The sequence below is a fragment of the Eretmochelys imbricata genome, chromosome 4 (genome assembly GCF_965152235.1).
Source record: "Eretmochelys imbricata isolate rEreImb1 chromosome 4, rEreImb1.hap1, whole genome shotgun sequence".
In the NCBI taxonomy this organism is placed as follows: Eukaryota; Metazoa; Chordata; order Testudines; family Cheloniidae; genus Eretmochelys; species Eretmochelys imbricata.
The window spans coordinates 139528242-139540616 of NC_135575.1; the positions used below are offsets into that span (position 1 = coordinate 139528242).

General features: G+C 43.5%; 1 protein-coding gene across 2 annotated transcripts in view; it reads left to right on the forward strand.

Annotated features, from left to right (window-relative positions):
* The window catches only part of ATRN (attractin), a 268648-nt gene that overhangs the window by 235071 nt on the left and 21202 nt on the right, over positions 1-12375 (forward strand). For both annotated transcript variants that reach the window (XR_013346039.1, XM_077816039.1), the window contains exon 27: positions 10422-10529. Coding sequence is in view for 1 of the 2 variants with exons in the window: in XM_077816039.1 (XP_077672165.1) it covers positions 10422-10529 (108 nt within the window). In the remaining variant the exon portion in view is untranslated. The remainder of the gene's footprint in view (positions 1-10421; positions 10530-12375) is intronic.

Here is a 12375-nt window from a genome sequence, read left to right on the forward strand (position 1 = left end):
CCAGGAAAGGGGGGGGTGCAAGTGTTGGGAGGATTGTTCATTGTTCTTAAGATCCAAGGGTCTGGGTCTGTAGTCACCTAGGCAAATTGGTGAGGCTTTTTACCAAACCTTGTCCAGGAAGTGGGGTGCAGGGTTTTGGGAAGTATTTTGGGGGGAAAGACGCGTCCAAACAGCTCTTCCCCAGTAACCAGTATTAGTTTGGTGGTGGTAGCGGCCATTCCAAGGACCACGGGTGGAATACTTTGTACCTTGGGGAAGTTTTGACCTAAGCTGGTAAAGATAAGCTTAGGAGGTTTTTCATGCAGGTCCCCACATCTGTACCCTAGAGTTCAGAGTGGGGGAGGAACCTTGACACCCCCGTACACGAAGTGGGAGCCTAGTGAATGCAGCTGCTGGGGAAAAGGTCCTGCCCCAAACACAGTTAACACTGGAAAGTTTAAGTGAGGCTGTCCAAACACTGGTGGGCCAACAGGAGGAGATGATAAAAGTGATAACTGAGTTAATGAAAAAAAAAATCCCATTAGTATGTCAAAGTATCTAAGGGCACCGGGATCCCGAAGAGCCCCACTAAAGGATGAGCTGGGAAGGTACATCTGTTACACTTGTGAAAGGCCAGGGCATACTAGCCGGGAATGTCCACTGAGAAGGAGAACAGAGTCCCAGACACTGAAAACCAATAGGGCACCAGGAGTGAGTGGTCCATCTACAGTAGAAGGCCAAGCAGTGGCAGAAGGATTCCTAGGCCTCTTCTTGGTGGAAAATCACTCTGCATACAGTGTTGAAAGGAATGTGGGCAATGCCAGCATATCTAGTGACTTCTGTAAGCGAGCATTTGGAGATTGTCTACTGAAGTATGTATAGCAGGGGTGAAGACCAGATGTTTGTTAGATACTGGCTCAGAAGTCACCACCATTACTGAGTCGCATTTTCAAAAATATTTGAAAGACAAGGAGCTGACCGTGCACAGCACACGGTTTGTACGTCTAACAGCAGTTAATGGACTGGCAATCCCAGTGGTGGGATGCCTCAAAGCAGACATAGACTACATGGGCCAGACACTGCCAGGGAAATGCATCTTCATCCTGAAAGAGAGAGACTCTGAACGGAGCCATATGAGAGAAGGCATCCCAGGGATGAACATCATTAGTGAGCTGAAGGAGCTACCGTTGCCAGTAGAAGGAACTAGGAGGATGAACCGTCATGGGCACTCTAAGAAGAATGCTGTGCTGAGTCGAGTACTGGCTCGAGCACAGAGACAAAACCATTCATTGGGCCCTGCGGGGCAGATTGGAAATGTTAAAGTGGGCAGAAAACAGAAGACTGTTATTCCTCCTCAGAGAGGGAAGATCCTTGACGAACACTGCTGTGTATCAGAAAATACTAATAGATGTCTAGCTCTTGTAGAGCCTACATCTGGGATAAACCTACCTAATGGACTTCAGTCAACCAATGTACTGACCAGTGCCATCAAAGGAAGAGTACCAGTGAGTCTTCTAAACTCAAGCATGGAGACTGTGGAGTTGCAGCTTGAGGAGGTGATCCCTCAGGTGAAGGTAACATTTGAGGAGAGGGGAGAACAAGTTACCTTTCCTCAGGAAAGATGTGGTGGGAGATCGCTAGTTCCAGTTCAGGCGGCATGCCAAGGGCTAATTCCTGCACAGGTGGCTAACTTAAGGATGTTGCCAGAGAAGTGTCAAGAAGCCTTTTCAAAGGATGAGGTGACCAATTTCGATGACTGGGTCAAAGGTGTCCATGACAGGCCAAAGACAGCCAACAAAGTTGTTCTCAGTACAACTAAAGACACAGCCCACAGTAGGAAAAGGACTCATGATCACAAGTCCAGTGGGGCTCTCATCAGACCTGGTGACTGTGTACCAGTTCGTAGCCACAGACACCAGAGGCGTAATAAAATACAAGACAATTGGGATCCAAATCCCCACACTGTGGTCACCCACAACAATCCCGAACTTCCAGTGTACGCTATCCAGCCTGAACAAGGAGGTCCTGAGAGAGTAGTACATAGGGACCAGCTAAAGCATTGGACTTTTAGTCTTACCAGGGTTCGTAGGAGGCATAGAGCATCATTTCCCGAGGAGACTAAAACCAATGGGGTAAACCCAAACCCCAACGAGAATTGCCAGGTCCCTCAAACTGACCCAGTATTACCCGAGGATAGGGAAATAAAAAATATGAGTAATGAACCACCAGTTTAAGAAGGTCCCAGAGGGCTAATAAGGGTGTACTTCCTGTTCGATTTAGAGATAATTGTTATTGGTTCTGTGTAGTGTTTTAATGAATATTGTTATGTATAGTATGAAGAAGTAGATGTGGAATGTTAAATATGTTAAATGTTCTTTTGATAATTGTTAATGGGTTTTTGATATGATATGATGTGGGTATATGTTGTTACTATGGGGCCCGGATGTACTGGTGTGAATATTGTGGCTGTGGCAGAATTTTAGCAATGGGTAATGTAAGGGGACTGTTGCCCCCTTACTAACATTCAGTGGGGGTGTTTTAATTGCTACCTCCCAGTACTAAAAGGGGCAAGGGTCAATGGGGAATCAGAACCCTGAGACTGCCAGTCCCTAGGAGCAATGGGGTGAGGCCAATGCTCCAGGTCAGCCCGAATGACAGGGCGAGCAGACTAATTGGGGAGTCAGGAGGCCAGGGAGGTCCCATCCTCCGTGTGAGCTGGAATTGCCTGGGTCAGACAGAGTGGGGCCAAGCTAAGGAGAAAGCAGGGGCCCAAGCTGAGCTGGGTAGCAGAGTTGTGCCAATCCAGAGGAACTAGAAAAGCAGCCCAGAGAGAGCAGACCCTGTCCTGGGAGCAGAGCTGCAGCAACCAGAGCCAGAGGGTCCAGAGAAGCAGCCCAGGGAGCTGGAGGCAGGGCAGCAGCTGTGCTGAGGCAGAGTGGAGCTGGAGCTAAGAAGACAGAGTGGGGCTGGGGCTGGAGCAGGAGCAGTCTGGAGCCGGGTGTCGGGAGCAGCTGGGAAGAGTGAGGGGGGACCCTGGGCAGTGGGCCCAGCACAGGGAGATGCCTTAGCCAGGAGGCTCTGCAGGCCAGACTCAGAGGGGGATTGGTAACCCTGACAGGGCAGGGGCAACGCTGCAAAGAAGGGCCCTGCCACCTAGAGCCTGAGAGCGTGTGGCCACCACCAGAGCGAGTGTCCAACCCACGGCATCGCTGCAGCACAGACAAGGCCTGAGAAGGAGGCCTGGGACTTACAAGGAACAAACTGTGAACTGCCCTGACGTTCCAGAGACACTGTTTGTGAAGTTCCCTGCCACAGAGCGGGGTGATGTGTTTCCTTTAACCTTTCCCATTTTTCCTTATTCTTTTTCAAATTAATTGTTGATTAAATAACTTGCATTTGCTTCAAATTGTATATAATGATCAGTGGGTAGAGAAGTGCCCAGTGCAGAGAGAGTACCCCGGAGTGAGGACACCCTAGCCCCTGTCCTAGGTAACCACAGCAGGGTTGGGGGTCGAGCCCCCCAGGAATCCTGGGCCCAGCCTTGTTGGGGTTACGAAGACTCTGCCAGATAGGAGAGTGGAAGGGGAGTCCTCAGGGGCAGAGAGGCCACTGGGTAAAGGAAGTGGGAGCGAGGACCCAGATCCTTTCGCTAGCCCACTTCACCGGGCTAGTGCAGAAGCCAGGAAAGTTCCCCACAATAGTGGGACTATTCCCCCGCTTACACTAGGAGGGTAGTGAGACTTGAGCCAAGAGAGATTAACTCTTAAAGTATAGGCAGCAGCAGCAAGTTTAGAAAACTGATAAAGGATATAAAAGCAAACATACTGGTATGTAAAAATATTTGAGAAAGGAGGTTATATTTTTAGCTGAGTGCGAAGTATGGTTTCAATTTGTTAGTCTCTGAGGTGCCACAAGTACTCCTGTTCTTTTTGCAGATACAGACCCCCAAGCTTTCGTTGCCCAGGAATAAATACATCTTGGGTTATTTTAATAAATCAAGCCTGCAACCTAGATAGCCATTTTTCACGGTCTCCTGCAATACTCTGCCACTGCAAGACACTTGGACAGTTTCCCTAAGTTCTCATGCTCTTTCTTCTCAGATCAGTAACACATCAATATTAACATGGGGTTTCCCCACCACTGGGGTGCCAGTTCACATTTATGCAGTTCTGGGAATTACAGCTGCTAGATTTTAAAGAGCTACTGATCTGAAACAGTGTCGTTTCTTCAGCATCAACTTGCTATCTTGGGCCCATATGAGGGGCACCCCCCAATTGTTGTACATTCTTGATACCCTCTTCTTCCCACCACGTTGCTGTCTGCTCAGTTTGTTCCTGTCGGATAGTTTTAGTCTCTTGTTGTACCAAAGCCTTGGGGCTCTGTTTCCATGCCAACTGCTCTGTAATCTCTTTAGCTTGCAATGCTCAGTATGAATTAGACTTGCACATGTTCCACTGATTTAAAAAATGTAATTACATGAATACTGAGTATTGGCCGGTCCAAACTGCGGTGTATATTACATCATATCATGAACTTACAGTACATTTTGACTTAAAGTTTTCATTTAGGGCATAAGTGGTTTAAAACACTCCTGTAACCCTATCAATTAGGTATTCTATAAACAAAAACGCTGTTTAAAAGTGATTAAGGTTGGTTGTGTGACTTCCCACAAAGCAAATCACTGAAAGCAAGGCAATTCCAAGTTATGGGACATCTCTTTACCATAACCTAATACCCGCATAGCATGTTTCCACTGACAAACTTTGCATTTTCACTCGAATCTCCTTTTCTCTCTCCAGATAAGAACACACACTACACATGCAAAATCTGTCTCCTTAGCACTGTAACACAAAACTGTCATTAAAACATCAACCACATTGACAGTCATTCAGCAGGGATATATGTGCACAGATTAAGTGTACAAAATGTGTCTCTCTTGGGGAAAAATAAGGTCTTAATTAAGGAATATTTATTTCTAGAACCCATTTTCATAGTGGATCTTATTATTCTTTGTTACATGATTTACTCTGTACAAATATGAAAAGCAACCAGTCTTTACATCAGCAGGCTTAATCCGTAAATAGGGCAATATCATTAAAATATGCACACAGGCTGAACTGTCAAACTTCAACTGGTACAGTTCAAGTACGTAAGCTATATTTGTTGGGTTGCCTTTTGAAGGGACATCCTTATGCTTAGATGAGCTGTCAGTCTGTTTGAAACTGGGAGTGGTTTTCCATCTTAAAATATGACCATACAGTTGTTGACATAGAGCCAGACTTTATTCTGAAATAGATGTCTGTTGTAATAACTGACAATAATAGCCAGCATTTATACAGTATTCCACATATTCAGATTACTCATACTGAGAGGTGCAATCCTTTGTTGAAGTGATGGTAGTTGCAGAGCTAAATCCTTATCCAATTCTGAAAATGTAGGCAGTAATGTCACTTCAAAGTTGTTTGCATTTTCACAGTGTTGTCAGAATTTTATCCCATAAAGTTGCTGTTGATTTCAACAGGCGTGATGAACTTTAGTAAACTAAACTTACTTGTAAGAGTTAGTTCATTCTTCTTTTGGACATCTTTTTCAGGACAGCTTGTTCTCTGATTTTACAGCTGCTATACAAAGCACTTCATGATAGCTGAAGGGGACAATTATGGGAACGACTACTCAACAATGAGCTTCACACTTGCTTTAGTTTGCGATCTGCTGAGTGTATTTTAAGTGTTCTAAAACTCTGGAGGTTTAGTAGATCAGTGAGTGGTTCCTTACCACTGCTGGGTTTGCCTGGCAAGTAGTTAAAAAGATCATCATAGGCACAGAAAATCTATTTCTAGGATTTCCCTTTAAGTTGTTTGTGGTGATGTCTAGAATCAGTGCTATTATATAGCTTGTTGTTTTTTGCTAATCTTTTAGAAATCAGACCTAGATTTGCTATTTTCTTTTTTAATTTTGTGTTGGTGAAAGGTGCTGGATTGAAATCCTGCAAATTGAAGTCCTCTGTCCATAGAAGAGGCATAGTGGTCTGAGCCTCACCACATCATCCTGGGGAGAATTCTGTGCCAAAAAATTAAAAATTCTGCACACAATATTTTAAAATTCTGTATATTTTATTTGTCAAAATAACATAATGTAATAACACCAGTAATTTATTTCAAAATACCTGTCAACAAGTATGTCAACAATACACACAACAACAAAAAAGATCTTCCCCTCCCCACCCCCCCCCAGAGTAGAGAGTTAAAGAAATACCTATGACAACCCAGTTCCACTTGGGGGTACTTGGGGCTGCGTGGGACCCCCAGAGCCCAGACACCTGCACTCCCCTCCCCCCAGAGCCCAGACACTCACCGCCCTGGAGCCCAGGCATGGGGTCCCCCCCAAAGCCTAAATATCCACACCACCCTTCCCCCAGAGTCCAGCCGTGGACATCCCCAGAGACCAGACACCTGTACCCTCTTCCCCCCAGAGCCTAGCCACGGGGCATCCCCAGAATCATAGAATATCGGGATTGGAAGGGACCTCAGGAGGTCATCTAGTCCAACTCCCTGCTTAAAGCAGGACCAATCTCCATCCCAGCCAGGGCTTTGTCAAGCCTGACCTTAAAAACCTCTAAGGAAGGAGATTCCACCACCTTCCTAGGTAATGTATTCCAGTGTTTCACCACCCTCCTAGTGAAAAAGTTTTTCCTAATATCCAACCTAAACCTCCCCCACTGCAACTTGAGACCATTACTCCTTGTTCTGTCATCTGCTACCACTGGGAACAATCTAGATCCATCCTCTTTGGAACCCCCTTTCAGGTAGGTGAAAGCAGCTATCAAATCCCACCTCATTCTTCTCTTCTGCAGACTAAATAATCCCAGTTCCCTCAGCCTCTCCTCATAACTCATATGCTCCAGCCCCCTAATCTTTTTGTTGCCCATCCTTCTTGTAGTGTGGAGCCCAAAACTGGACACAGTACTCAGATGAGACCTCACCAATGCTGAATGGAGGGGAATGATTACGTCCCTCGATCTGCTGGCAATGCTCCTACTTATACAGCCCAAAATGCCGCTAGCCTTCTTGGCAACAAGGACACACTGTCAACTCATATCCAGCTTCTCATCCACTGTAACCCCTAGGTCCTTTTCTGCAGAACTGCTGCCTAGCCACTCGGTCCCTAGTCTGTAGCAGTGCATGGGATTCTTCTATCCTAAGTGCAGGACTCTGCACTTGTCCTTGTTGAACCTCATCAGATTTCTTTTGGCCCAATCCTCTAATTTGTCTAGGTCCCTCTGTATCCTATCCCTACCCTCCAGCGTATCTATCCAGAGCCTACACACCCACACCCCTCTGCCCCCCAGACACCCACACCCCACTCCCCCCAGAGCCCAGCTGTGGGGCAGCACCCGTCCCAGATACCTGCACCCCCAGAGCCTTTAGTCCACCCCAGCTTCTTTACTGTCCAGCCAGGGAACGTGGTGTGGTGTGGCCCTGTCCATCCTCACTGTTTGTCAGAGCTGGGTCTCCTGTCCCTGGGAGAATGAGGCTCAAACCAGCAGCCAGAACATGCAGCCTCTATCCTTGCGGGCTGGGCATTCTGTTCACTAAGAGCCGGGCTCTGCAGCGTCCAGCAGCCCACAGTGGCGGCCAGAAGCTCAGCAGCCCCAGTTCTGCAGGAAAAACGTGAAATTGTGCACAAATTCTGCATTAAGAAAAGGAGTACTTGTGGCACCTTAGAGACTAACCAATTTATTTGAGCATAAGCTTTCGTGAGCTACAGCTCACTTCATCAGATGCATTCATGAGTATGCATCCGTTGAAGTGAGCTGTAGCTCACGAAAGCTTATGCTCAGATAAATTGGTTAGTCTCTAAGGTGCCACAAGTCCTCCTTTTCTTTTTGCAAATACAGAGTAACACGGCTGTTACTCTGAAATTCTGCATTGCGCAGTGGTGCAGAATTCCCCCAGGAGTACAGTGTGTCTCAACTCTAGGAATGAGAGGAGAGGTCTTTTAGTCTTCTGTTTAGTGCCTTAGCTGATACTGCCCGCAAGAGTGCAAAACCTGATGATGATTTGTATGATGCATATACTGATCCATGGGAACTGCAGTAAAAGAGCTTTTCACATAAAGCACCAAACTGAAACAAGACTAGATAGCAGAGATTGTTGGTCACTACTGACCTTGTCTACATTCACACCAGTGACCTGCAGATGAAAAGCTATGTATCCTATTTCAAATTCACCAAGTCAGTGTTTTCGCTCCCCACTTCCTGTCTGTTTGTGGGTGGAAATGGCAGAGTAGAAAAGAGATGGGGAACAAGGATGTTCTTCACCTTGGTCAGCAATGAATGAGTTGAGCAGAAGTCAGCTGGACATGAGAGGAAGAGGGACAGAAGGCTAACCCTAAATTTGTTCCCTGTGCTGGTATGTTATATCCTTTTCTGCCACCCTGCGACTGTTGTCTTAGGTTGGTTGAGAAAAGGACTCATTTTATTTTGTTTGCAAATTGCGTAACACATCTTGAGTCCTGTAAATAATGATTAGTTGATTTTTTGACCTACCGATAGTAAAAACATTTAAAAGAGGAGGGGGGAAGTATTTTAACTTGCAATCTTTAACATCTCACTAGTCTAGCTTTTTGAGTATAGAATAAATTTAGTACTTATAGAGTTGTAGTTACTAGTTCTCCAAGACGGTGATAGCTCATCTTGGGAAAGCCCAGAAGAGTTGCACCAAATATTATGGAATAATGTGCTGTGAACAAACTGTATCCAGGAGAATGGAAACCGATTTCAGATCCAAGCAGTCCGTGCTCATTAACCTGGGAAGGCAAGAGGACTAGGGTGAAACAACAAGTACCTGTCCCTGGCAGGCGAGCAGGTTATGACATATCATTCCTATTAACTGAATATGACGGATTGGCCTAGTAAGCCATTGCATCTGAAACTAACTTTTATAAAAACAGTACAGCAAGTCAAGACTGACTTACATGGGATTTAAGCCAGGCCTGTCAAACCTAGCAAATGGAAATGGTCATGCATTTCAGGTAATGGCTAAACATATTACAAGTATTACAAGCTAGAATGTCAGAACCCTGTTTGCTCCAGGCCAGACCGTGCTAGCAGTGGTGGAGTTAAGGAAATTTCCTTGTAACTGCTGCCATACAGGAGACAACATTGGTTGGGTACGGAAGAGCTCACAGTTGGAAATTATACTTTACTTTATTCCATTGTTACCATAGAGTAACAATATTATTCTGGAGGCAGCTGAACAGACATGAGAAGGCTGGAGGCAGTAAAGATAAGTTCTTCAGAAGATGGCAGTTGTATAGTGGAATGATTTTAAGACAAATTAAGTTAGAAGGAGAGTAGGATGTGAAATCAGGATATGGGATTGGCTGCAATTCATAAGATTATGATGGTGAGGACATTGCAGAAGACAGATGATAGGATGCCGGTGAAAATAGTACAAGTACAAACAAAGTGAGTCAGACCTAGAGGCCAACCACCAACTAGAGGGTGGGACATCATCTGGAGGGACATGACCAAGCCCTGGACAGGAATGAATGGTGATACGTACTGTTCCATATGTCAGCAAAGTTGCTTTGGGATTAGAAGTAGTAGTTATAGTAAGGTAATACTATAGGTAATAGATAATAGTAATGCAAAAGTGAAATACTAAATACTGTAAGTATATAAATCAGAGGGATTTCATTAGTATGCTGATCTTTAAGTGGCTGATGCTATTTGTTTCCAATGTGTCATATCACTGTTCCATTATTTACAGGCAGTGTGCCACATCATTCCCAGACCTGCTGGAATTGATGTTTGACACCTACATCTCATTACCAATCACTTGATCTGCAGTTAGTGCAAAGGACTTTTAACCACAGGAGCTAAAAAGGATATCTTTCCATACTACTGCTAAACTAAAGTTGGAACTGCAGTCTGCCACTTAGAGACTGCCATTGTATGTCTGAGAGAGAACCATAACACTAAAACTCAACTTGTAAAGAGAACAATGTGTTTTAGGGGCTTCTAAAGATTTATTCAGAAACGTGTATTGTATTTGAATAAAACATATTCCTGCAAGCCATACTTGCTGTTCACAGATACATTTGGCATGTTTAGACTAATACACAGGACTGTTTAATGTTAATTTGTGGTATACCAATATGGTAAGTACACTGGCAGCTGTCTGATTTGTGTAGACTTACAAAATTTTCAGAGTGGAGTTACTTAGACCTGTTTATATTTATACAATTGGTTTTATTTAGAAATTGTTCTCATCAGGTTCCCTTGTGTCATCTTTATGCCCAGTGAAAGCATCAGGAATTTGTTTTGAAATGTTAGCATGCTGGAGTCCATATCTTTCCATATTCAGTAAAATCTGTCAAACATTTTTGTATTCTATATGTTGGAACAGTGTATTAATATCTCTGTGTTTATTCACTAGCAACTACTCCGTGAGATGCAACAGATGGCTAGCCGTCCCTTTGCCTCCATCAATGTTGCCTTAGAAACAGACGAAGAGCCGCCTGATCTCATTGGAGGAAGCATAAAGGTTAGAGTTCATGCTGTTTGGATGGTCCTACCTGTAATTAATCTTCATGGATGTTTTTTCTCAACTGTGGATAAAGCAGTAATGGAAATCTGCTGCTCATTGGCAACCTGTAGGAAACTATAAGCACTTGAAAGCTTATATGAAAGCTTATGTATTGTTTTGACTTCATGTTGTGCCTTTAGGTTATGCATTTCCATCTTTTGGACTACACTGGTGTTAATAAAAGTTACATCAATTTTTAGTTTTTATGCTTGTAATGAAGAAGGACACAGCTTAACGCAGCAGAACAGTTGGATGGAAATAGCTGTGGGTGCTGCAAATAGAAGCAGTTCTTGTGAGGTCTCTCCCAAGGAACAGAAGAGTAATTGTCTTTGAATTCTGTAGAGATATAAATGTATTTTTTGAAGCAAATAAATGTTCATCACAAAATATGATGCGTACAAAGTAGGAGGAGAGAATTACAAAGTGTCTTTCCCCTAATCTGGAATACTTTTAGATGCAGTATGTTGTAATTGTAGGAATATGCAGAGTTAAAAGGGAAGATGAAGAATTTGAGAGAGATCATGGCTGTGGTAAATTTCTGATGTCAGACCTGTAAACTAGAAAGCAAAGCTAAGCTTTCCTGAGTATAATTTGTCTATCTACTGTACACATGCTTAGCCTATAAGTTTATGGCACTCTCACTTAACAGCCTCGGCACAAAATCTTCTTTCCTGCCCTTACAATGATGACAAAAAAATATTTCTTCCATTTAGAATATATGTGGGGTGTGTTTATGTGTGTATATAAAATATAGCAAAAAAAAATGATAAAAGAATGTTGAAGTTGCAAAGTCCAGAATTCAGGTGCCAGGAAATGCCAGAATTAGGATGCCCATACGACTTTAGTTCTGCACGTAATGCATATGAATTGATAGTCTTTAATTACATGTTCATACTATTTTTTCCATAGGACTTCTGCCTCATTCAGGGCACAGGATGGACAGCTCTCCATAAGTGAGGCAGCAGTTCAATGTTACTTTTTAGCCTCACTACTCAATGTGCACCCCCTATCATATTTGCTATATACTGTCCAACTGTTGCATTGAATTTAGAATTAATTTTGTTCATGGAGTTTTCTCAGGTTTGCATTACCACGGCATCTGAGTGGTTCATCAATTTATCTCTGTCTCAGGCAGGGAGGTATGGTCCCTTTTTTTTGTAAGTAGGAAACTGAGCAATAGAGAAAGTAAGGCCAAAACTTGCAAGAGTATCCACTAACTTTAAGTGTTTCAATGATTGGGCAACTAGTTTGAGATACTTATGGGGCCTGAATTTTTGGAACATCAGCTGTACTTTCATTTGAGTTGTGAGTGCTCAGTACTTTTGAATAGTAAGCCCTAGATACGTCCAACTGGTAGGTAGTTTTTGTAATTTCTAAAAGGATGTTAAATAAATGCCTCTGATTTAGAATTGATAGAGAGATGAACCAAAAGACAATCTTTCTGTTAAGATATGGTCCACATCTCTGAAAAAGTTTGATACAAGTTTTAACAAGTTAAGAATTACTTAGAAAAGTTAGATGTCTTCGAGTCAAATGGTGAACTATATTTTAGAATAGTAAAGGAACTGTGTGAGGAGATATGAGCCATTAGTGATTATCTCTGAGAACTCATGGAGGACAGGAGTGATTCCAGAAAACTGAAAAAGGGCAAATATAGTACCTCTTCATGAAAAGGGGAACAAGGACAAATAAGGGAATTATAGATAAGGCTACAATTTAGTCACGGGTATTTTTAGTGTAAGTCATGAACAGGTCACAAACAATAAACAAAAATTCACAGTCCGTGACCGATCCATGACTTATA